Consider the following 25,279-nt stretch of genomic DNA (forward strand, 5'->3'; position numbering starts at 1 on the left):
GTTGTCTCTCATTGGTTGGTGAGCGCACTTCCCACTCGTGCTACGTTCAAGAATGTGGGTTAATAGAGAGTTCCTAGCAAATCAGAAATCTTGAAAATGTTTACTGTGGGCTGACAGAGTCAGAACGAAACAGAAGTTATCAGCCGTTTTGTGAAAATTCGGCTGCTCTCTCTCTCAGTCTGGTTTACGTAGATAATCCATATCAAGGATAGTGAAAAAGAAAAACAGATACAGGGCCAGTAAATCGCCAGGGGTTTCACCCATCTTTTTTTTTTATCAGAATTTTTCCTGAAATTTGTAAAATTGTATTGATTTATATCTGTTTGATTCTTCCTCTTCTTCTTCTTCTTCTTCTTCTTCTTCTTCTCATTATTATTATTATTATTATTATCATTATTATTATTATTATTATTATAATATCCTATGTCCCTTAATGCTATTTTAAGGCCTTTTCCACACAGCCAGGATATCCTTCTGTGGGGAGAGATACCAAATTCCATTATTAGATATCTAAATTTAATTTGTTGTCCCTTATCAGAATCCAGGGTATTGTATGCTGTATAGATTGCAAAGCCCATCAAGGCAAATTGTGATTGGTGATATTTCATTATATAAATAACATTAACTTTGCTTGAAAATTGTGTCGCTATAGGCCACACTGTCACCAGATTGCCTGCATGAAACACTTTTCATTTCTATGACACCCAATGCTCCCAACTTGAGCTCCCAACTAATATAGACGACCTATTTTATTTTTGTTTGTTTGTTTGTTTGTTTGTTTGTTTGTTTTTGCTCCCATTGGACCTTGTTGTAGCAATAAGTCACTATCACCTTAATCTGGACAAATGCAAATTTTTTTGTTGGATAAATGCTGCCATGACAGACTTGGCTTGGTCACTATAATAACATGGTCTTGTTACCATTTTACCTTCATCACCATCAATACAATGTATGAGTGTCCAATCTAGGTCATGATGATACTCCTTAAGTCTGCCAGAAGAGGGCGTTAAACCCCAGTTAAAAAAAACACCAGACCTTGAGTAAAAAACTCTATTCATTGTACATCTATTTATTTATTTTTTAACGAATCAATAAAATCACATCAAATAAAAGGAGAATCCCTTATACATAATATATAAAATAAATAACATTTATTCAATAAAGCTGTGAAATGTGGCCATGGGGATCAGGAGCTGAACACACTATGTACCCTCGCGCAAACCGAACAGCTGCTGATGTTTTCTGGTACAAAAGCCCTGTCAGTGGGTTGATTCAATCATTCCAGTGAACGACATAAAAAACACACCAATAAAGGCATAACTCAGCATTTTGAGAAATTCTAATAATCTATTTTCTTTTCTGAGGCCGAGCTAACACAGAGACTGGAAGCAGCTATTTGACTCCGTCCAAAGTTCAAAAATATGTGTACCAACATCTATAAAGCCCTCTAATTACTCACTGTTTCTTGTTTGTTTAACCCGTACGCAAACAGAAATGTACAAACGCCAATTGCTGGTTTTACTGGGAGTTACATGCTGGAACTGTTTCTTGATGAGCATCAGTTTATCCACAGTACTTCTGTGCATCAGCTTGGGCTACGCTGTTGGTTTTAGGATCAGTCTTTGTACAGGGATAACTTTAGCAAATCTGGCAACCTCACTGTGATGACAAGACCCTGGAAAGTCATTTCCCCAGCTGTTGATCGCCAAGAAATAGTTTCAGCATGTAGCTCGTAGCCTCATTTAACATTTCTGTTCAAACAAACAAGATACAATGTGAGTGTTAGAGGTGTTGGGAGCCATATATTGAAATTCAGACATCAATCTTTTCATCTAATAAGAAAGTACATGCGTGTATTTCCCAAAATGTTGAACTATTTCTTTAAGATTCCAGTAAGAGAGGGGCTGGATCTGGCCACCATAGTTATCATCATCATGACACAGCTCCAGGAGGGTCACTGTTTGTCAGATTACAGTCTGTAAGATTACGAGTGCTGTTGTAAATCTCAGCATTTATTTTCATTTTCTAACTCTTAAATGTTGCTGGGCACAGAGCCGTCTAGTCATGGTTGATGAGAAATAAGCTTATTTCTTCCCATACAGTCAGTCCTTCAGAAAGCTGTTTCTTCTCGGTGTCTTTCCAGTCTTGGCCAACGCTTTCCGAAGCTCTGAGGCTGCCGTCTTCGCACCACACAGCGCAACGGGCCCTTCTGATGAGCCGTGCTCAGGAATGGGAATCATGCTTGGTGGAGAACAGTTTGCTAACGGCACAGTATTAACATAAAAATTCATACAATTTAACCCTGTTTAGATGGCAGATAGAAAAGAGGAAGGTAGTTGTCGTATTAAACACAGTCAGACCTGTTGTCAAATGGTGAGTTGCAAGTACATTTAGCTAGATTTCAAGGCCATAGCACCCCTGTGGTGAAGTCCCCACCGGTACCAAGAACACAAGATGTGAATATCTGATTGTCCAACCAACAAAAAACATATAGCGTATGTACTGTTGTACACTGTATGTAAACATGACTGGAACAGGTCATGTTTTACCAGGAAGCATACCGTTTGATTCTATACAGAAAAAGAAAAATAAAGGGATGATGCAAATGTATTAGAATACATTCCTTAACAAATACTAAGCTGCAAACATACTGTAGAGCTCATCGACTGGATCACCCACACAGCCTTTATCAACTCCAAGAAAAATTGGTCACATGAAGACAAAGTAAAACATGTAGAATGCATAATCTCTTGCTGTTAACATGGTGTGTGGGAATGTGTGTGTGAGAACAAGTTTTTTTGGTGAGATGCTGGTGAAAGGTGAATGAGTGGTGGTGGGGGGGGGGGGGGTGAGTTCCCAGGCAAAGCGTACTGTGGTCTATTGTGCACTCCAGGCCTGTAAACAACAGGTTAATAGCGTCTGCAGTCAAAAGCCTCTGGAGACTGTAAAGTGTGATCCTCTGTGTCAAAGGTAGTTACTGCATGGAGACATGCATTCATCATGTATGCAGCTCACTGCACACGACAGCACATCATCATTACAGGCTCCATTACAGCTGCTATTATTACTGTCACAATAAAACGTCTACCCATGTAATGTAAAAGCCTGACTTAACCCAAGTAAAAGTCAGTGGTATGTCAACGCGACTCAACAAAGAATTTCAGCATTTCAGCATTTAAGTGCAGCGTTAAACTAGAGATTTATATGAAGGGTAATTCAAATCCTGACCTTGTAAGGCATCACGTGTAGGTGATCACTTCTGATTTTCATGAGTAAGAACAGGCATTATGATGGTTTTAAGGGGATAGAGATGTCAACATTATAATGTTTGTTTTAGCTTTTGAGGTGCTGTCTGGTAGGTCCATATTGTTGAACTATGGAGGGATCCAGGCTAGCTGTTTACCCCTGCCTTTACTCTCAATGCTGAGGCTAACAGCCTCCATCGTCCAGCAGCATACTTAATACACAGACATGAGACAGATATCAATAACTCTTGAAAAGACAGAAAATGCTAACTTCACAAGCAATCAACTATTCTTTAAAGGCCCTTCAAATATCAAATCTAGCATTTTGGCAGGCAAGAAATAGGCGATAGGAAATATGAGTGAGAGGGACAATGACGTGGCAAAGGTCAAGGCCCATCCAGTGTGCTGTGGCTTCACGGCCTGCTCCCTGCACTACTGAGCCCTCTGATCAGCTGAACTGAAGTGCAGGACTGTAATAACCATGTTAAAAGAAAATGCTATTTAGCTTTTGCAGTGTATGCTGCAAAGTCAATGTGGCATCCTCAGGGTAGGCAAGTCATTTTCTCCTTGGAGGCCTGACCTTTCTCCAGACCGGAACTCAAATGTCCCCCTGACACCCCTGGAACACAGCATAAAGTCTAGACACAAAAGCAGCACATATGTATCTCCATTGGATGAGGCCGTACCGACCACAGGATAAATGAGTCGGCATCAGCTCAGGCCTGAATGGCATATTATTTTAGTGACTTGAATTTTGAGCAAAAGAAACAGCTGTTTGCCTGAGATGCAAACAGCTGCAGGTGAAATTCAAACTCCCTTTTGTTCTCAATTAAACACATTTTCATTACTGCTCAAGTCAATAAAGGTTTGATGGCTGAGAGATGAAACACTTCCTGTTTTGCTCTTGTTGACGCTATGACACAAATACCTAAATGGAACCACCATCCCTAACTACAGTGGCCAATACACCTAAACTACAAAGAATCTATTTTTTTTTTTTTACAAAAACATTACTCATCTATTCACAGAATGATCAAAGGTTTCAGTCAGTTTGGCTTAAGTGCACGCACAGCTTACAGTAGCAGGATGAGCACATTGATTTAATATGGTGACACTTATTGTAGAGTGTACTGTGTCTGTTCACACTATCAATTAAATAGCTTTCAGTGACCTTTCATCTCTATAGATTTCACTATTATTTACAATATGACAGTCACAAAAGATTGCAGGCAAAGCATCGCACAAACTTGACAGGCAGAACCCGACAGTAGATGCCAGACTACAGCAAGTCATAGTCCACTGATTTATCTGCACCTTCAGTACACTCAGTAGTCATTTAACTTCAGGGGTGTGAAAAGAAGAACTGGCTACACTCCAAGCCCTGATCACACGCTTTCCGTGTTTTCCGAACCTAACGAGGCCCAAAACAGCTTGGCTCATGCTACCCCACGCGACTTTAGAGATACAACTTGCATAAGGTACACATTGGGATATACAGTGTTAGAAAAGAATCCCAGGTGTCAGAAGAACCCACGCACAGAGAGGGCACGAAGCACAGGGTGAGGACGTGACGGATGGTGATATCACAGGGTGCTGAGCCTGAGTGACTTGGTTTCGATGGACAGCTGGGACACGAGGTGAGCTCTTGGTGTGACAGGACAGTGTTTGGACACATAGAGTTCTCAGTCAGCAGTGGCAGCCCTTTTCGACGGTAGCGGTAGCGAGTTCCTCTTCATCCTCGGCTGGGTAGAGGACCTTGGCGGTGAGGCCGCTCTTCACCCCGTCCCAGCCGTCGCGGGTGACGATCTCGCCCATCTTCATCAGCTCATAGATGTCTCTGGTCAGCAGCTCGAAGGCCCGGTCCACGTTGCTGTTGCACTTGGCGGACGTCTCCACGTAGCGGATGCCCAGCTCGGCCGCCAGCTGCTCCGCCTCGTCCCGGCTTACCTTGCGGTCCTTGTTGAGGTCACTCTTGTGGCCAATGAGGATGTAGACCATGTGGTGAGGCAGGATGTGCTCACTCACCTCCTTGTGCCACTCTCTCACATGGTCGAACGTCTTGCGATTGGTGAGATCAAAGACTAGTAGGCCACCCACGGAGTTCCGGTAGTATGATGTTGTGATGGACCTGGTGGGTAGATAGATTAATGACGTTAGTAATTCAAGGCAAAAATATTGTGAATTAGCACTTCAGAACATCTCCAACACAACTATGACTTCCCAGCGAAGGCTTTCCACTATCCTGAAATCACTGTAGATCCAGACCTGTTTTTAAGTCTTCTGAGGTGAAATCTCAAGCAAAGTCTGAGAGTGAGTCTTACAGCAGTCAGGTCCAAATCAAGTCTCATGTCCTCATTTTTTGTAACTCAAGCCTGTCTCAGGTCTGCAGCTCTGATAAGATCCATATCAGCCTTCATCACACTTACAGGAACCAGAACTTACTCAAAATCACACACACTGCCAGGGTGATTGGAACCTCTTCTGCTTTTCAATATTTTTGGATATTGGAATGTCCATGTTACAAAGTAGGTCCACTCTGCATGTATGCCGTTGCCTTTTGGCACAAACCATGAACAATGGCTGCAGATAACGGCATTCATTCATGCATTTATTCAGTCATTCATTATGTTTTGCCCTGCAGCCCCAAAACCAAGTAGTACTCCTATACCAGAAAATCAGATTTGCTGTGTATAAGTTTGTATGTGCAAATTTAAATGCATTTAGGCTTATTCAGTATGTGTGCACAATGCAGACTGAAATAATAAAGGTATGACAGCAAGGGTTTGACCCAGGGTACCTTTAACACCTCCGCACATTCACTGTCCTGATGAGGATTAAAAATGGTATTGAACTGAACTGAACCGAGACACATTACCACAAACCAGACAGTAAACATGAGATCCTCTGGGACCCCTAAAGGTCTGGGGTCCTGGAGGTGTTGCCTCTCTAGGCTCAGCACTGCAAAGACCTATTATGGCACATACATACGTAACTCCTAATCTATCCACCTGGTGGTTTAAAAATGGCAGACTGATTTCACAATCACTTCTGACATTCAGTGAAGAAGTGAAAGACTTCAGTGCGGTGAAGCCTGACAGAAAACACCCTCTGAAGCCTGGGCTTCAAAAGGGAAAGCAGATCTAAGAGCAGAGCTGCTTCTGCAGACAGGAAATTACCCATGACAGCAGGCACACATGAAACAGAACGAGCAACAGGGTAGAATGCAAACACGAGGTTTGGGCACACAGTTGTCATCGCTGTGTTACCCTGGAGACTGTGCAGTCAGTATATGAGGGACTCAAACTGGGGCCTAAATATGAGGAGGCTGCCCATCATCCATGGATGGATGCAATGATGCAACCGGCTCCACTGCTTTTATTCAGGCCAGCCATGAGATCGAGGTCTATATAATCATCTCCTGACCCTTTTCTCCACTCACTTCATTGCATCATAATGAGAGAGGCAACGGCCTTCATTTAATTTAAATGGCTTCGTTTTGTGAAAGCAGCCAAACACGACAGCGAACCAAGGCCTCTTCATTATTTCACCATGGATCCTCGGCGAGGAATGATCGATCTATTCGATTCAGCGACATTTGATTTAAGCTACAGTCGTTGTAGTTTCGTACCTGAATCGTTCCTGACCGGCCGTGTCCCAGAGCTGAAGCTTTATTTTCACCCCGGGTTCGATATCAAGCGAGCGGGCATAAAAATCTACCCCGACCGTCGGATCCGCCACATCGCTGTAAATTCCGTCCGTGAAGCGTTTCAGCAACGACGACTTCCCCACCGTTGAATCCCCGAGTAAAATGATTCTGAACTGGTATTGCCACAAAATATCCATGGCATGACTAGATGGGGGATGCCAGCGGAGTGTGTGCGAGTGTGAGTGTGTGCGTGTGTGAAACAAAGCCCTGCGCGCGGCGTGTTTACATGGAGCTGCTGCGGCTCCTGCTGCTGCTGCCTTGCCTTCTGCTCAGGAAGAGACGCGGAGCGCGGAGCGACCGCAGCGGTCATGTGACGGCTTTACCTATGCTCGACTACACGGCACAGTGCCTCCACAAAGCTGCTGCGGCCGTCAATGACACGATTGTATGTTCGCAAAGACTCGGAGATAAGCCTCTGTGGGATTTTTAGACGTAAGAAAACAGGATAAATAGCTTCATATAATCTCTAACTTAGCCATAAATCAGGCGCTTATTTTCGCAAGAGGAATTTCAGCCTTGACTGAGCACACTTCCAAATAGGCCCATGTCAATAAAGCGGATTTTGTCTACACCGTGTGGACTTCTAGCAGATTATTAGTGTTGTTATGGCCGTGTAAGAGCAATATTTCTATTTAGTAACTGTTTATGTGGAGTATGGGAGTACTGATGCCACATGCATCAGCTCCATGGAAGGCAGCTAGGTTGCTGTCCGTGGTTCTGAAGTAGTTTAAAGAGCTGTGAGCGCACTGTACAGTGTGTTTCTCTCCTTACACGTAATATTTTCAGTTCAATCTTTCTCTGTGAAAAATGTGTGCTACGTGAAACGTGAAAATCTTTGTTTGCGTCGACATCCATTGTGTCTCAGTGATAATAAACCAAAGACAGCAGGGATGCTTGAAAGAGTTGTAAAAATACATATCCCGTCATGCAATCTGACCATGTGAACTATGCGAACCAATCAGCATGCTGCTGCTCGGAACGAGAGTATATAACAGCACGAGACTTGCGCCACAGCCTTTTCCTCTTCAGATCCTCCCGTAGAAGGTGTCTTGGCAAAGTCAGAGTATCGGTAAGGCCTTAACCAGATTTGTCTTCTTTAATACAAGTTATATGTACATGAACGAATATGAACGCGTAGCTTACGCGTTTATAGGCTGTTCAAGAGAAACATTCATTAACGTTAATGCCAACTATTGGCTAGCCTGGGCTAACTTAACAAAATGCACTAAAGCCAGTTAGCGTTAGCTTATGTAAGAACCGTGGCCATTCAGTGGTCAGGTAACGCTTTATGATAACGTAAGGTATAACGTTGCATATCTGTATTAAGCCACACTGCGCCGCATTGTTTTGTACTTATCAATGTATGATAGGATTAGAATAAGGCTTTAAAGTACAGCTAAATTCAGTGTTAGCTTAATGCTAATACGTGTGAACCACGTGGCTAACGCCAGGGTCTTGTTAACCCTCCCTACAGATAAAGCTTTCCGTTTTGGAGTATTACCTTCAGGCGACATATTTTAACTTTATTGTGGTAGTGGTCTGTACTGGGCCTCATTTGTTCAGCGTAACTTTAAATCTGATGTTTCCTTAAAGTGCTAAAGATTTGAAGTTGGCGGTACACGAGAGACGCTAACTTCAATACGGCTAGACTGGGGAACTATTTAAAAAGTCAATAAGTTAGGTAAAGCAGTTTTATGTAAAACACTAAAATTCAGCTCATATGCACAATGGAGGCAACAGTTTTATCATGCTACCCGATTTAACTCTAGTTTACATTTTCTAGAGCTTCTACTTAACAGTCATTCTACTTAACAGTCATCACGTTAAGTGAATGTAAAACAGTTATATTAATTCCCTTATAATTTAGCTGACTTCATGTGGACTATACAACACTGAGTATATGCACTGACTGATTTTTGTCTCTACAGGGTCAACCAGTTGTAGGAGCTCTATCGAACGTCTCTGACTATGGACGGCTGTATTGCATACAGGCAAGTTCCCCTCTTAGGACTTCATACTGTTTTTTTTGTTTTTTTTGTATGACAGGCTCCTATCGAAGCCGTTCATGCTCTGATGTAGCAGCGATCGGTCAACAGGAAGCCGAGATAAAGACTTTCACCGACGGTCGCTGTTCAGTTTGAAAATAACTGCTCCAGCAACATTTAGGGGAAGGACACCTGGAACTCTAAACATAAGTACATGACTGATTAAGCCGGAGAGCCTCTTTTCCTAACTGGTCAATCTTTCTGCAGGTGTTGGGTAACGCTGAGGATGGAAAGACCAATCCTAAAGAAAATGACTGAATCACTTGCAGGTAACTTCCTGAGCCACATCTTTAAACACATACCATCCAGGCTGTGATGACACACTTGCCCTCACTGAGATCAGTCTTGATTGAGACAATTAATTTTTCTGAGCCCCATTTGCTAAAGAGAAGTTTTAATTATGTAGGCACAGATGTAGTAAAATTGACAATATTGCTCTGTTCAGGTGACCCCCATGGCTGACCCCAAAGAGTGACTAGATAAGGTCATTTAATGTCATGGTAAGTTTATTCTTTTGCTTGTCAGTTTATTTCACATTACAGCATGCTATCCTAAGGACCAGGGCTTGTTTGTAGCTCTAGGTTCTCCAAGTGCATGCAAGAAAATAGGGTGGTCTTTGACTGTTGTGGCCCTTTCTGCCATCAGCAGCCACTCAACTGTCCTACAGTTGCACTGATTGATGAATTGATTAACATGTCAAAGATATTTCATTATTCTAACGGTCTCTTCTACTGTAGGCATCAACTTGCTCATGATCTTCAGTCTGGTGTCCTTTGGCTGCATGGGTTCAGACCCTCCTGGCTTGAAGTATGTAAACACACTAGTGATATGGAGAAAGTTGTTCTGATCTATGATGACCACATAAAATGTTGGACTGCTGGATGAAGTTTGCGGATATGGGACTGAGATCAGCCCTTTATTGCACTCAAAAGGCTGCAGGCTGCTGAATTACACTAATTCTTATTTTGTTAAATTTCAGGTCCAGTCGTGGAGCAGCCCACAAAATGGCACATTGGGAATAAGAGGCCACCTGGGATCATGGCTGCAGAGCATCAATGAAGTGGCAACATTACAACTGTTCACTTAGACTGACTTAACATGAGGGTTTTTTTCCCCCCCATAAACAGCTGGTGTTTAATTAAACTCTTCTGTGTAATTTTGTTGCTAGATAAAAGTAAAATCTGAATCTGTATGGAAAGCAGTTTTTGAACATATTAAAAACACACAAATACCTTGAATCTGTTTATTTGTTCTTCATTCACAGTAAAGGAGAACTTCAGACATGACTTGAATAAGCTGCAAATGGTTGTAGCAGTATGTATTTACATTAAGGCCACAATAGAGTAACAATCTGATCGTGGTACTGGATGTGTATATTACCAAAGACTGCCAGTGTCAAATCCTGAACCCCAGTGTAAGCAATGTTTTTCAGTGGAGTAGGTCATTGAAACACAAGAGCTCTGAAAACACTTCATTCACAGCTGCATTGAAAAATGAGCCTTGGTCAGTGCTGGAGAAAGTCTTTAGTTCACATCCCAACAAGTCCAGAACTGTGACAGTGGAGGAAAGGGGAATACATTAGAACTGACTTGTGATGAAGAGGCAAACCTCAGTAATTCACATGTTGAGCATTGCGTACCTCACGGTCATTCGTTTGAGATGGAAGGTAACTTCAACTCTGATATCTCAGAGTCCGGGGTGCTGCTGCCACTCCGATCACTGTATGTGTCCCTGTGTCGAAAGGCAAAAGCTCATGGTGAAAAACTGAGCTTGTGTTACATGTGTGAGTTGAGACATGCACTGCGATGGTTACCGTGGAGACAGACGGCAGCCTTTCTGTAAGTAGCTCTGCAGCTTCCCAGCAGAGGCCAGCAGCAAACCAAGATAGGGGGGTGATGGCTTGATGGGGCGAGAGGTGAACTCAGGGTGGTACTGCACTCCAACGAAATATGGATGGTCTGAAACAGAATTAGATTTGGAGAAAAAAAAGTTTGTAGTGGAACTGTTGACTTAAAAAAAACCCTTAAAATAATTATCCAAAAGGTAAAAAGCAAATTTCAGTTTCCATACCATCTAGCTCTATGACCTCCATTCTTTCCCCTTCAACGTCTTGACCTACGAAGCAGAAGCCTTTCTCTTCAAAGTGGCTCTTGAGCTCTGGGTTAACCTGCACAGGGACAAGAAGTTAGGAACACACCCACTGCACTGTCAACAAAATGTGGAACGCTGCTGATGACCTGAGGAGTAATAATACCTCAAAGCGATGTCTGTGCCTTTCATCCACATACTCTGCGTCTCCATACAGTTTTCCTGGAATACAGAAGAGCTGTAAGAAGTGAGCAGATGCAACACACCAATATTTGGCTCAAAGTGACCAGAAAGGGTTTCTCACGTAATACACTGTTGTTAGTCTTGAAAATGGTCCGTCTCTTCCCCAGTCTCATGGTTCCACCCATCTGCCCCGGGTTGTGTTCTGGCATATCAATCACCTGCAAAGGTTATACATGACAATCACAACTCAAACTTCTCAGGTGGAGTTACAACAAGATCAGTTCTGAATTTCACAACAAACTTACCACAGGATGCTTTGATTCGGGGTCAAATTCAGTTGAGTTGGCATCTAAGTACGAAACAGGCAAAGATACGCATTCAGTTCTGTTCCTCTCCAGACATACATGTGTCAATGCAACCCGAAGTGTCTACTTTTAAACTCTTCAACTGCAGTGACTGAATGTGGGGCACGGCTCAAACACAGGCAACCTACACTGCTGATACAGAGGCCTGACGCTGCTTTCACTCCCTGGCCTGTGTCAGCATGACCAATGTATACCATGATGACAACAACCATACAAGTTTATTGCATGTCAAACTGTGTGAGATCACGCTAATAAAATCTTACAAACTGTGTGAGACTATACAATAGCAATTTTGAGGCATGTTGTAAGGTGCAATCAATGCCCACTAAACTGCAGGGCTTTTAAAAAGCTTTAAAAAAAGAATCACTTTTTGGGCACTTAAAATGTCAGCACAGTCGGTGTACTGTGCAACATTCCATGTCAGTTCTGGTTGGTTTGTAGGCTTGGGTCATGGTCGCAGCCATGCATTTCTGACATTTAAGTTTAAATTCTGCTTCATGGGTGAAGTCATTTTTATTCAGTCTGACAAGTATTAACTCGAGGTCCATTTACGAGCCTTTTCAGGAGCAGGGAAAGCTAGCAAGTGGTACTGGAGCAGAGATCATTTTCATGCTCTCTCTTTTAGCAGTTTGGGACATTGTTAATAACAAGGCAATAGTGACATTGAAAGAAGTCATCTGCTGTAATTCAACAGCCACATTTTTTGAAAAGCCTACTTTCTGCTAAATAGTTATGTTCAGCATTGGCCTGACAATAAACACTTTGATCCAAGCACTCCTTGATCACAGAGGTGAGTGCAGTCGTACTCAGCCTTTCACCTCAATTTGTAAAAGAAAAACGAGAGAACTGGCTTTGCAACTTCAGAGCAAATTTGAATAATATGGTAACTGTCAGCTATAGCGGCTTTCAGCATTCATGAAAAGGATCTCTTTGGCTCATGAATACACTACATGAGAGAATGAACCTTACCTGTCCAGCCCAGCACGTTTCTCGCAAATTCACACACAGCTAGCTGCATTCCAAGACACACACCTGCAGAAAGACACGTCAGTCTAGTGTGTTCACTGTTACTGATGAGGCCATTTGTTCTGAAAAAATACTTATCACAGCATGATGAGGTACGATATAAGGAAATGTTGAAAAGAGTGTGATCATGTTATTCCCACAGCTCCTCTGTACCTAGGAAAGGTTTTTTCTGGTTCCTCGCCCAGTTGATGGCATGGATCTTTCCCTCAGTTCCTCTGACACCAAAACCTCCTGGAACCAGGATACCACTGAGGACAGAGGGGAAAAACAGCTGATTAAACTACAATTGAATGTCTACGTTGTATTACTTTTGAAAAGAATGATGCCTCTGCACTCACTCCGCACTGCAGAGTTTCTGCCATGCCTCGTGGTATTTCACTGGTTCCTCCTGCAGAGTGCTCGGCTCCAAATATGCGGAGTCTATATACTGAGGAGCAGACACATAAACTTTAGGTGGCAGTCAAAAGACTTGAGACTAAAGATGTAGACAGATTAAGTTTAAGATGCAGCCACTGTAATGCACATTGAATGAAAACCAACAAAAATTGGAAATACTCACGTAAAGTACAATTACCTAAATATTGTACCTGAGTGAATGCACTGAGAACTGTTCAACAGCACAGTGTGGGACAGAACGTGGAGCAAGCACTAGATGGCAGCACAAGAAGGCTGTTCAGCCTGCGTCTAGTTACTCTTGAAGGAGCAAGTTTCACTCGAACACTGAACCTTTGCTCCAAACTAATAACTTGTTTACTAGCATTGGAAGTTGCACACTAAATCTCATCATGTTTTTTTATATTGCAAACAGCTGATTTCTGTATTTATATGTCGAGGGCTGAGTGTGACATCGTCCTTTAATCTGGGTGTATGTAGTACGAGGCTATATTATAGAGTTACTGGATTTCCTCTGGAAAATGGCTAATATTTACTGTCAAATGTGATAATGAGCAGTGTGGGTTAGTAACAGTATACATACCTTAACTTCCAATTTATGACTAATGGCCAGGGCTGAGTGCTCCAGTGCTTTGATGACAGATGCATAGGAGTCAGAAAACTTGGTGTACTTCCCAACCAGTGCTATAGAGCAGTGCTCTAACAGTCTGTCTGACCTGTGAAGACAGCATGTAGGTTAGACCTCTGGAGTAAAATCAACAAATGACAAAGAGCACAGGAGCAGTGTTCCGCCCTATTTAATTTTAAATGAATGATTTACTGTTTAACTAATGTTTGAGGACCGACCTGTCAGACATCTCCTTCCATTTGGTCAGCATTTTCCTGGGTCGAGTCTCTATGGGCATATTCAGTCTCCTGCTCAGGTAGCCCACCACCCCCTGGTTCTCCAGCAGTAGCGGTACTCTGTAGATGGATGACACGTCGTGCACACAGATGACCTGAGAAGAGATAGCTCTGTGAGTTCAGAGTAGCTGAGACAGTCGCGACTATGCTTTATCAATGATGAGAAAAAGGGCTTCACTGTCAGTGATGTACCTGTTCAGGTTCTACATGGCAGAACATTGAGATCTTTTCTTTGACAGAGTTCTCCAGAGCGGTGGAGCAGCGACACATGATCTGTCAGCAAAGATGAAATGAAACTTTAGTGTTCGCTGAGAGGGAAACATTTCACTTCATACAGAAAACTCAGATGGGATATAAGTAAGAATAAGGTCTGCCTTGACAACTGAGACTAGGATGACAGGAGTGAACATGTGACTCCAAACTCTGTATGAAAGGACAGAAATCAGTGATTTGCACATTGAAATTCTGTTAGGTCAGGAGCATTTCAGAAGAGACTGTTATCACACACACAGTAAGATCTGTTGGGCCTTTAATACACGGGCTGAACTGCATAACACTGCATAATGGATGAATGCCACTGATCCACTAAAGTTTCCTCTGCGACACAATGGATCTGAGTTAGAGGCTGGGAGTGCTCGTTTTTTGCTCACATTGGTGCCACTAAAACAAACTGAGCATCATATGAACACAACTGTATACTGTATCTATTCAATGTATCAATGTCATTACTGCTGTCCTTAGACCATGCAACCTGAAGATGTCATCATGATTTAGGTCACCATGGACCTAAATTCATGCTTTAAAAGGTTTCAGGTTGTTCTTGGTAAACTCAGGCATACAAACATACAATTTGAAATTCTTTGCTATTACAGACACTTGGTGAACAATAATGATTAATCAAATATACCGATGTGTAAAGTCACCTTCAACAGGAAATACATACATACATATAAAAATGGAGCATTTACAGAAGGATGAGTGTGTCCAGCAGGTGACTCACCAGATCAGGGGACAAACCCAGTCCTCTCAGCTCTCTGACACTGTTCTGGGTCGGTTTGGTCTTTTGTTCTCCTGTTGCACTGGGCTGGACAGAACAATGGAGATAATAGATGCATTAAACTGACAGTACAAAACTTATCAGACATCAACCGCACGTCTGTGCATCTGCAGCACGTAACATGACACGAGTGGGAAAAGAGGCTTCCATCAAAATACAAGAAACACATTGATTTTGGTTTCCCTGAAAATCCCTGCAGGATTTATGGATTTTTGAAGAAGCTGAGTTTGTATCGGTTCTAATGCAATCAGCAGGGTGGATCAGCTACAATTACATCATTCAGGTGTATAGGATTATTGTTGCAAACCAAACCTTATGTGATCAAGTTATCTTTCTTTCTCTTCCCAGCTTCCCCTTCCTCTTTTCATCATCTTTCAGTAACTGTCATGATAAATTCACATTGGATCTGGTAAGTTAGATCTTTTACTCTATGGCTGCAGCTAATGAGTTTTCATTAACAATTAAACTAAAACTTTTATTTTTCATTTATTAAGTTTTTCAGACAAATTGTGTATTGTGAGAAAACTGTCAAATCTGCATCACTATTTTCCAGAGCTCAAAGTGACGTCTTCCAATGACTTGTTTTGTCCAACAGAACAAAACTCAAAGATATCCAATCTACAATTACATAAAACCACAGAAAAACTAACAAAAAGCAGCAATGTTGGTTATCTTAGAAGCTGGAACCAGAGAATATTTGGCATTTTTCCTCGATAAATTATATTAAACATTTAGTGGATTAGCAAAACTATGAATTTTCTGTCTACCGGATTAATTGAGCCATTGTTTCAGTATCACTTTACGTTCTCAGCCTAAATAATGGATGTAAAACCACCTGCCTGGTTGCTACCATGTTTCATCATGGACACAAGGAGACACACCATATATCAACCACACAAAGCAATACATTGAGTTTGATAACTCCTTGCACCTAAAGTCAAAGTGACTTCTACAGAGATCTACAGGATACAGTCAGCTTCACCATGAGGTTCAGAAAAAACAAACTTTTCACAAACCACTGTTGTAGCACAACACACATTCTCAACATTTTTTACCAGCTGTGACTGCATTCACCTCATGCTTCAGTTGCAATCCTCACACATGACCGACCCTGTGGAGCTTGCAACCAAACACGTGTTGGTTTCCACATGTTGGCACCTGCCACCTGCTGGTCAGAACAACTACTCTGTCCTTGCTTACTACACTCACCCAAACACAACTATGCTCAGGAAATGTGTACATTTCTGAGTCTGCCATCTTAAAGTAGCAAGTCAGTCTTAAATAGCCCAAAAGCTTACTGGGGGATTCAGTTTCAGAAAAGAAACGCTGACTGACTGCTGGTGCAGAAGACACATGCTGACTTCACATCCTCATGGTTTTCTGGAATGAGAAAAATGCAGCTTTGCAGCAGTGATTATTCTGTCAGACTTGACTATTGCTGCAGTCATAAGTCAAACTTTCATTGCTTTTACAGCAATCTCGTCAATAACAGTGACAAAACCTTTGTATTTGAACACTGCATCCCCTGAGCTGGATGTCACCTCTGATGAAGGATATCTTATCTTCATCACAACAGGTAAAATCTAATACAGGTTCTTGTGTCTTGTTAAGCAAATGAGAGATGTGTTCATATTGATATGGGGTGTTTCCCAAGACTGGCTCACATTACAGAAAAAAAATGTCCCCGTCTCTGGGAGGCATAAAATAAAAGATTCCATGTTCTCCATGTAGAGGTGTACCACAGCCCACAGAGGGTTTACAACATTACTGCTGTATCTGCAACACTGAACAACACAGGCAAGACGAGGAACTGTCATAATAAGGGTCCAAAATGAACAACTGCCAAACGGCAAATGCATGTAAACTCTGGGTTTGGCAGAAAAATGCGTTTGATGTTATCAGAGATGTGGCGACACATTTTCATTTTCAGTGTTAATTCACCAAAAAGAAAACATGTAGATGAAGAGACAAGTTGACAGGCACATGGCCATACATCCAACACCATTTCCCACAACTCCTGGGGAACGGGCACCTTATTGGTACAGGACAGTTGTGCCTCCTGATGCATGGTGAGGCAGGAGGTCTGTCCACAATTAGAATCATCAGAACTACCTGAATGTTCTATTGATTTTCAAGTGGTTTGGTTTGTTACAAATACCAGAAATGTATTTATGATACAGGATACTTGGTTGGTCACCAAAATGCTTTATCTTACGCAGATAGACACAGCAGTAGTTCTAAAATATAATATTTTGATTAATGTATCACATGTCATTAGTTTCTAAACACACTCCTCTTTTTTCCTGCATGTGAACTGGATATACCGTGATACAATTTTGTGTATAATTATGGAAATGAGTAATTAATTAAGACTTAATCAAATAAAAAGACATGATTAAAAGCAACACTTAAGCCTTAAAAAATAAAGTCAATTTATGGTGAGCTTCACAATTCTTCTAATTACATTGTTTGTGAAATATTCATTTTCTGACACCCATTACATACCAAAAATATACAGTATGTCCAGTGAATCAGCAGGCTTCTGCAGAGCTACAGTTTATTTTCTGGTAAAGCAAATCATACACTTTCATACAAGAAAAAAAAAAAAGACTTCATATGAGCCTCCGTGGCTGCAGAGTACAATTCATGATGGACTGGAGCCACAAAAGCAGCATCTCCGCTGTCCAATAATGAATGTTTTTTTTGTTTGTTTTGTTTTTTTTCCAAACTGGGACAATTTGTCCAACATACTTCAATCTCTCAGGTCATCATGTCTGGAGAAAATATTCCAACTCTTTGGACTCAACCTGTAATACCAACATTTACACGACTCAGCCGCTCCACAGTGGAGCATAATGAGAGTCCATGAATGAGAGGAAAATGTTTGAGGAAGTGCAATTTGCCTGTCCCTCTATAGTTTTAGACAGATAAATTACTCTTGTTGGGAAGCTTTTCTCACACTTACAGTAACATAACAAGTTGTTGTCAACTTGAGTAATATTATCTTCACTTCACTTGTTTCTCCTCTCTCCTGTGTGTGTGGCGAGGTGAAGCCCCACCCTCGGTAAAACACAGAGAGCAGAGGAGAGGAACTAGCGCCACAGAAAGTGACAATAACACACAGTTAAGTCTCTCACACTGAGCTGAAATGAGGAGTGCTCATAAATTACGTACATAACAAATATGTTAATGGGGCTGTCATAATGCTTTTTACTAATGCAATACAAGTTGGATTATGAACCGTCGGCACGGGTTGCTGATGTAGGCTGCTTTGTAATTTGCCTGAATGTCTCTCTTCTTTTTGGTTTGCTTTGTACTTCAAGAAAATTGTGACAGAGACTGAATGAGAGTGTGTGTATTTGCAATCAGTTGTTCTCCAGGAGCAGCTGACACATTTGCTCTCAGATAAAAGCAGTATGGCCAGAAGGTGTTGCTCTCTTACCTGCGGTATCAGACTGACGTGAATGTTACAGAAGTTCTCCCTCTTCACTTTAAACTGGAACTGCCTGAAGGCCTCGATGAAAGGCATACTCTCTATGTCTCCAACAGTGCCTCCTAACTGCAAACATGCACAGTCAGAAATATTATTAGTAATCATTCATGCCAGCCTTCAACTTTGCAGGAACTTGACACAGCTGTACAAAAGAACATAACATATGAGTCATTTGACTGTGGAAATTAAGGCTGCCACGATTAGTTGACTAGTCACGACTACGTCAATTATCAAAATTGTCAACGACTAATTTAGTAGTCGATGTGTCGTTTATTTTTTTGAAGCTTTGTTTTTCTCTCAAAACTGCCGCTGCACCCCCCCGCTGCCGTGTCTGCCTTTCTGTCCTTGACACACATGTGCAGTAGTGGTAATCAGCGTCAGCCGTGATGTCACCGGAAGTTATGCCAGACCAGTATCATGGATACCCGGCAACGGAGCTCTAAAGTTTGGGAACATTTTAACAAACAAATTTTAACAAACAAAAGTCAAGCATGTGCAATGCAAAATCTGCAAGGCAGAACTTGCCTTCCATGGCAGTACGACGGCGATGCACGAGCATCTGAAAAAGAAGCACGTCGTTGTGGCTGGTTCAACTTCTGACGACGCAGAGGGACAGTCGTCTCGTTAATCTAATTGGCTAGTTAGCTGCTAACATTAACTTAACTATTTAGCTACTTACTTATATTGATAGCTGTAAACGTTAACATTAATGACGACGATTTCATTAGCCTTACCACACATGTTATGTGTTTGCTCTAACATTATAACAGTGATGTCGTTTTTGAATAGGAAATGTGGTAACGCTAATGTTTTCTAACGCTAGGTTACAGTGCTAAAAAATATGTTCCACTTCAATGGACGACTTTGTTACCAAGCCAAGAACATGCACACCTCAGCAAGCACATGTCCTGACTGAAGCAATCTTGAACATGTTGGTGACGGAAATGAGAGCCCTGTCCATGGTTGACGACCAGGTTTCAAAGAGATGATCAAGCAGTTCAAACCAGATAACCATGATAACTACCCACCACTAAATGTAGCTATGTTTCATGCCAGAGACCAATGAAGTATTTATTTTTGTGTTCTTTAGGCCAGTGCCTTGTCCTTATTTTACTCAGCTGCACTTTATGCTACATTTAAAGAATTGTTTGTTGCTACAAAGTTCATTAAAAGTTGAATGAACTATCATCGTAATTGTCTTTATTTTTAGTTAGCACATACTTTAAACACTTCAAGCTGGAAGCTAATGATGGTTATATAAGAACAGCTGCATGCTGGTGCGATAAGCTACAATTTACATATGATCCGACTAGTCGACTAATCGCAAAAATAATCGGTGACTAGTCGACTATCAAAATAATCATTTGTGGCAGCCCTAGTGGAAATTATGATATACTGAATCAAACTGCTCAACTTACCTCAATTACACAAACTTGAGGTTCTACATCATCATCATCAACAGGTACTTTGGCCTGTTTCATAACCCATTCCTGGATGGCATCGGTGATGTGTGGCACCACTGGAAGCGAAAGAAACAAAATATTTCTTGGTTTACCCTTTCTCTGCAGCATGGCACCCTCTTCCAAAAATAAACAGCTGGGGTTTTTTTTACCCTGCACAGTCTTGCCCAGGTAGTCCCCCCTCCTTTCTTTGTTGATGACTGACTGATAGATCTTGCCGGTGGTGAGGTTGTTGTCTCTGGTCAGCCGGATGTCAAGGAAACGTTCGTAATTCCCCAGATCCAAGTCCACCTCACCCCCATCATCCAGCACGAACACTTCCCCTGGACAGAGTCAGCATGGCACAGTCATAACACAACATAATAATACTATACATAATATTTTGTTAATTAATTAAGAATGTGTTCAGTAAAAGGGATTGTTTCCTCTGATATACCATGCTCATAGGGTGAAAATGTGCCTGCATCTATGTTGATGTAAGGGTCGATCTTGATTGCAGTTACATGCAGGCCGCATGACTTCAGGATTGTGCCCACACTGCTCGCAATGATGCCTTTGCCGATACCTGAGATGACTCCTCCAGTTACCAGAATGTACTTCATCATAGTGCTCTGGTATCTGGAGATGGATGTCCAATTAAAATCAAACAGCAGACCCTGCAAAAGAATTCATTCAGAGGTTAAAAGCTTTCATAAACATTATACTGTGTGTTTGGATCAATGTTCATGTTTTTGGCTTCACTGTTTGAGACAAAAAAAAAAAAAAAAAAATGTACACAAGAGCATGCTGGATTTAAAAATATATTAAGAAAATGCACTTTTGAATGAAATACAGTACTTATAATAATTGCTCCGCAGATTTTCTATCTTAATTAATCAGGAAAAAGACAAATTTACTATTTAGCTAACTGACTAACAATGGCCAATACTAGATGCTCTTGCTCTACAAGGTTGACCCCAGTGACCGTTTCCGGTGTCACTACTAGGGAGCCAAATAAACATTAAACATTTAAAACCGGTGGTTAATTAACGTCACTTAAACTTAGAGGTGGCCAAATTTCACAAATCTATGTAAAGCTGAAAGGTAAAACTTTTTCATCCTTCCCACCACACAAACACTTTCACAATATGAAGTGTAGCACATTGGACGCGCTCGCTTATACACACAGTATGGGCCGACCAAGTGGGAAATTCCCTATTCCTTTACGCTACAAGTGAGCGCACCGCCCGCCCAAGTTACCTCCGTCCACATAATCAACGACACCAAAGTATTACCGCCAGCGCCACTAGCTTTTGGCTGTGTTAGGGGTAATGTCGGTGTAAGAGAAAGACACACAAAACCAAGACCTCTGTTAGTGTCTGCAATGGAAAACGGTCAAATATAATGTTTGCTGAATGAAGCACCACGGCTAATCTGTCCAACTTGCTATCTTTATATACAAAGGGTACCTAATATGCTATCCATTTCTCACAACTAGCTAGCAACATCAAGCTCGCCATATTACATGTGACCACAATGCCCGACACTGCGTTCAAAATAAAAGCGAAAGGAGCCGTGTATTAAGATAGCTTACATATTAAACACGAAAAACAAAACAACGACATGCTTATACATGACACTCTATAGCATTATGATATATTTTATCTTGAATTACGTGGCTACTGCTGAAATATAATCAATCGCTGCATTCCACTGTTATATTCCGGCGCAGGGTACTTCCAACAGTATTTTACTTTGATTATTTTTGACCGGAATTCATATGTATTTATTGTGCTTCCCCTGCACCTTAACAAGTGTTTGCTAGCTAGCAAGCAGCCTGTGTTAACAGTATCAAATTTCAACTCACCAAAATACTCTTGACACAGAGCTGCCCCTCAATTTGTCGACGACGAAAACAGCTCGCAAGACCCTTTGCCGAAATTTCGCTCCAAACAGCAACTCTTTTCCTTGTGCTTGCGCTTCCCTACAGACCCTTCTATACTCCAATTGACTCAACACGTGTAGGGACCACGATTCCGGGCTGCAGTGCATCACTCATTCCAATCCACACATACAACATTGTGCTACCTTCAGGTACGCCTCGTAAACGGCCCATACCATCTTGGAAATGTTACATTCATCTTATACGCGTTGATTTTGATCCTCTCACCAAACCCTGCTGTGAAAAGTTCAGGAGCATTGAACATCTAAAATCTAAGATGATTTGTATTATGTAGTGACATTAAGCAATAGCTGTTGTATACATGATATATGTCTTTGTGACAATATAAATGATACTGAATACTTACAGCTATGTTCCTTTAACATCATCAAAACTTAAATGCATGGAAACTTAAGTTTGGACAATGTTTGGAATAAGAATACAGAGTAATATTATTGACTAACCTACTGATTAATAATAATGTAAGCCTGTTACAGTAATAATCCTGTAGTAAATTACATGTATTAACTACCACATGACTGGTTGCATATTATAATGTAGTGAAAGTAAAATCTCTTTCAGAGTTATATTACTATATGCTAAATTACTGGATTATTATCATCATGTAATCAACACTTTAATGTTGTAGCTGGTCGCGGTGAAGATAATTTTACCTGCCCTGTTTTTGAGCAGCTTAATCTAATGCACCATATTTTATAAACCAATCATGTGTTTTGTATGTAAAATCTTCATCAACAAACTACTATAGTAATAACATTTGTATCTCAGTGGGATAGCATGTCAAAACTGTACTGTACTTAGTTATTTTACACCACTCTTTACATGTGTTTTAGTTATCACAACAAATTCCTCATGTGTTATGACTTTTTCCTTGTTGTTTTGTCATCACGAGCACCTGAACGCAGCAATTTTTTTTCCAAGTTTGAATCAGCAGGAGGAGCTCTTGTTTCATGTTTGAAGGCTCAGGTTGATCAGAGAAGAAAAAAAGTTGCATTTCCCTTGCGTAGAAAGGTTTTTAGCCAGCTGATAAAGGACACTAGATATTTGGTTTAGCTTTACAGTAAGCTAAGCTAACCAAGCTAATTATCAGCAATAGATTATTTATCTTAGAGTTCCTTGTGTTGTTCATATCTAATTTCCAAGTGGCAGAGAATCAAAACGTCATCGGTTTTGCACATTTTATCTGTGTGAAAGTTCATTTGTGCATAGCTTTTATTTTACCCACAAAGGATAACGAGAATGCATTGATTTTAGTCAATGAATAATATAAGCTTAAATGCTACTGTCAGAGCCATTTTGTCCTGACAATAGATGTAACAATGTATCAGTGTGACTCCAGTGATAATGTAAGCTGCTGCACAGAAGCGACAAAGCGAGGCTGAATTGATCCTGCAGCAGGAACACTTTAGTGGTCGGAGGCACAGACATGTTTTCCTGTGGGGTTACAACACACAGGTTCCTCTTTCTCTCCCTGACACAAAACAACACTTTCTGCTGCTCTGCTCTCCATATAATAAATAGCCACAGTTCAAAGTGGTTAGTTACAGTGTACTGTGGAAAGGTCAACGGTCCTGTGATGTGGATCACGGTGCATCATCCTCATTGTGCTCAGTGAGATGTGAAGCCCATGCAAGGAGAACTGCCATCTCATTTCTGTCAAGCTGTGACTCGTTCAGATTAAACAAGACGTCCACATAGCCTACTGTTGTTTGGATCATCTGCAACTGGGTTCATTGGGCTAACTGTGTGGGTGAGCACAAGCACTGCAAATTAAAATAACAAAATGATGGAGTTAGTGACTGATGGCTGACTCACAGACAGATAGCTGCAGAGCTGACTGATGCGTATATGTAACACCCAAATCTCTACTTGTGAGCCTGAGCAGCCAGCTTAGTCTCTGGAACACAGGAGGGGGGTTTAATGAGAGTTTTAATTCATTTTTGACCAGAGCTGTGATTGAATTAAACTCCCACAGAAGGGCTGGATCCTCTCCTCACCACAAGCCATTTCCTCCTATTAGAGATGTAACAGAAGCAGCCGGCAGGGAGGCAGGTCAGTCTGAGATGAAACTGACTGTTCCTCCTTCATTTTATGGAAACATATACTCTTACAGACTCAGTGTGTCTTGTGGTGCGGTAATGTTTTACACACCTGCACTTTGCTCCTTTGTACATTTTCAAAGACAGAGTTCAACATTTAGGATTGATTTGACTTTGTGTCTGAGTGTGGTACAGAGCTGGAGTCAGGATGTCTTTAGCCTAGCTTAGCATAAAGACAGTGGAACAGTGGAACGCATGATTCTGCTAGCTTAGTTTAAAGACTGGGCTATGGGGAAAATGCGGGAATGCTAATGGTGTAAGTCTTTCTGGACAAACAGTAGAAAAAGTGACTGTATGTAGCTTCCTGAAGTCATGAATGTTGTTTATACATTTTTGTACATTTCAAAGAAACAACATACATACAACGTGTTATTAGTAAGCGTTGCTGGTAGGCAAATGTTTAACTTTCAACAGACCCAGTTTAGCAGTTTCTCTGTTTCAAGCCTTTATGCTAAGCTAGGCAATGCTCATCTTGGCTTCAGCCCCATGCCTCACAGACATAAGATTGATATCAATCTTTTAATTTCAACCCTTTAGAGAAAGGGAAGAAGCACATTTCATGTTTTCCCAAATGCTTAACTAGTCCTTAAATCTAATATAACTGATGTGGGGGGTTTTGGCCTCTTGAGGTCAGTACAAACAAGTTGTGAACCCGACATCGATATGACTTCTTAAGTTGAACTTGCCAACTTGTGAGCTTATTTCAGTTAAGTAGTTAAAGAGCAACATGATCCTTCATTTGGAGTCATGTTTCTGGCCACCTGGCAGATCTACTGTAAGTATTAACTATTATCTCGTTTAGCTCTGTTTTTGGTCTCTACCAACGTCACAGGGAAATAAATATCTTGCTGTTTAACTACTAAATTCTCCACTATGTTCACCAGCTAGTCTCTAACTGTTCGTCTGCTGTTTGGTGCTGAGCCGGTTATGTACAGTGGCTTGTTAGAGTGTTTTCTCTAAAACCAGCTGCCACTTGTGGCTGAATACACCGCTATGGAGTGGTGAGTGAACCAAAACAGTAAGGCTGTAGTGAGCCAGCAAAAGCATGAGCTGACACTCATTATAACGCTCAATAAAGACGAGGAGAGCTGCATTGTTTTCACATTGTCGCTTGATACTTTGTTATTATGGAAATGTAAATTACAGCTGCTTTTAAATGGCAGTACACCTTAAACAGTATGCCAGAGGACTTGTGTCATAACATACTGTCCTCCCAAGACATCTAACATCAATTTCATGTCCTGAATTCAGTTTGCAGATCCACTGCTCTGTGT

General features: G+C 41.3%; 2 protein-coding genes, 1 long non-coding RNA gene and 3 other non-coding genes across 7 annotated transcripts; 4 read left to right on the top strand and 2 right to left on the bottom strand.

The window, feature by feature from the left end:
• Window positions 1-1,049: 1,049 nt before the first annotated feature.
• rab42a (RAB42, member RAS oncogene family a) lies at window positions 1,050-7,435 on the bottom strand. The gene is made up of 2 exons (XM_070984199.1): window positions 6,874-7,435; window positions 1,050-5,373 (listed from the first exon to the last, which is right to left on the bottom strand). The coding sequence occupies exons 1-2, from the start codon at window positions 7,086-7,088 to the stop codon at window positions 4,932-4,934; spliced, it is 657 nt and encodes a 218-aa protein (XP_070840300.1). The 5' UTR covers window positions 7,089-7,435; the 3' UTR covers window positions 1,050-4,931.
• Window positions 6,562-10,232, top strand: LOC139345552 (uncharacterized). The gene is made up of 6 exons (XR_011603216.1): window positions 6,562-8,020; window positions 8,880-8,942; window positions 9,204-9,265; window positions 9,442-9,496; window positions 9,734-9,803; window positions 9,976-10,232. It is a non-coding gene; the product is annotated as an uncharacterized lncRNA (long non-coding RNA).
• On the top strand, window positions 8,994-9,130 carry LOC139346449 (small nucleolar RNA SNORA16B/SNORA16A family). Its single transcript, XR_011603274.1, has one exon. It is a non-coding gene; the product is annotated as a small nucleolar RNA SNORA16B/SNORA16A family (small nucleolar RNA).
• On the top strand, window positions 9,536-9,665 carry LOC139346438 (small nucleolar RNA SNORA44). The gene has a single exon (XR_011603264.1). It is a non-coding gene; the product is annotated as a small nucleolar RNA SNORA44 (small nucleolar RNA).
• On the top strand, window positions 9,839-9,910 carry LOC139346446 (small nucleolar RNA SNORD99). Its single transcript, XR_011603272.1, has one exon. It is a non-coding gene; the product is annotated as a small nucleolar RNA SNORD99 (small nucleolar RNA).
• Window positions 10,227-22,026, bottom strand: ctps1a (CTP synthase 1a). 2 transcript variants are annotated; one of them, XM_070984197.1, is made up of 19 exons: window positions 21,811-22,026; window positions 20,401-20,620; window positions 20,117-20,287; window positions 19,923-20,023; window positions 18,454-18,570; window positions 14,955-15,038; window positions 14,147-14,227; window positions 13,898-14,049; window positions 13,635-13,767; window positions 12,997-13,085; window positions 12,812-12,906; window positions 12,602-12,664; window positions 11,573-11,616; window positions 11,389-11,485; window positions 11,251-11,306; window positions 11,067-11,163; window positions 10,810-10,954; window positions 10,636-10,727; window positions 10,227-10,546 (listed from the first exon to the last, which is right to left on the bottom strand). In XM_070984197.1, exons 2-18 carry the CDS (start codon window positions 20,567-20,569, stop codon window positions 10,643-10,645), a joined length of 1,779 nt encoding a protein of 592 aa, XP_070840298.1. In that variant the 5' UTR covers window positions 20,570-20,620; window positions 21,811-22,026; the 3' UTR covers window positions 10,227-10,546; window positions 10,636-10,642. The 2 variants fall into 2 exon arrangements, with proteins under 2 accessions (XP_070840298.1, XP_070840299.1); XM_070984198.1 differs by having other exon boundaries at window positions 20,401-20,582; window positions 21,811-21,932.
• Between the last annotated feature and the right edge of the window lie 3,253 nt (window positions 22,027-25,279).

Source organism: Chaetodon trifascialis, chromosome 17, assembly GCF_039877785.1.
Source record: "Chaetodon trifascialis isolate fChaTrf1 chromosome 17, fChaTrf1.hap1, whole genome shotgun sequence".
Taxonomy (NCBI): Eukaryota; Metazoa; Chordata; class Actinopteri; order Chaetodontiformes; family Chaetodontidae; genus Chaetodon; species Chaetodon trifascialis.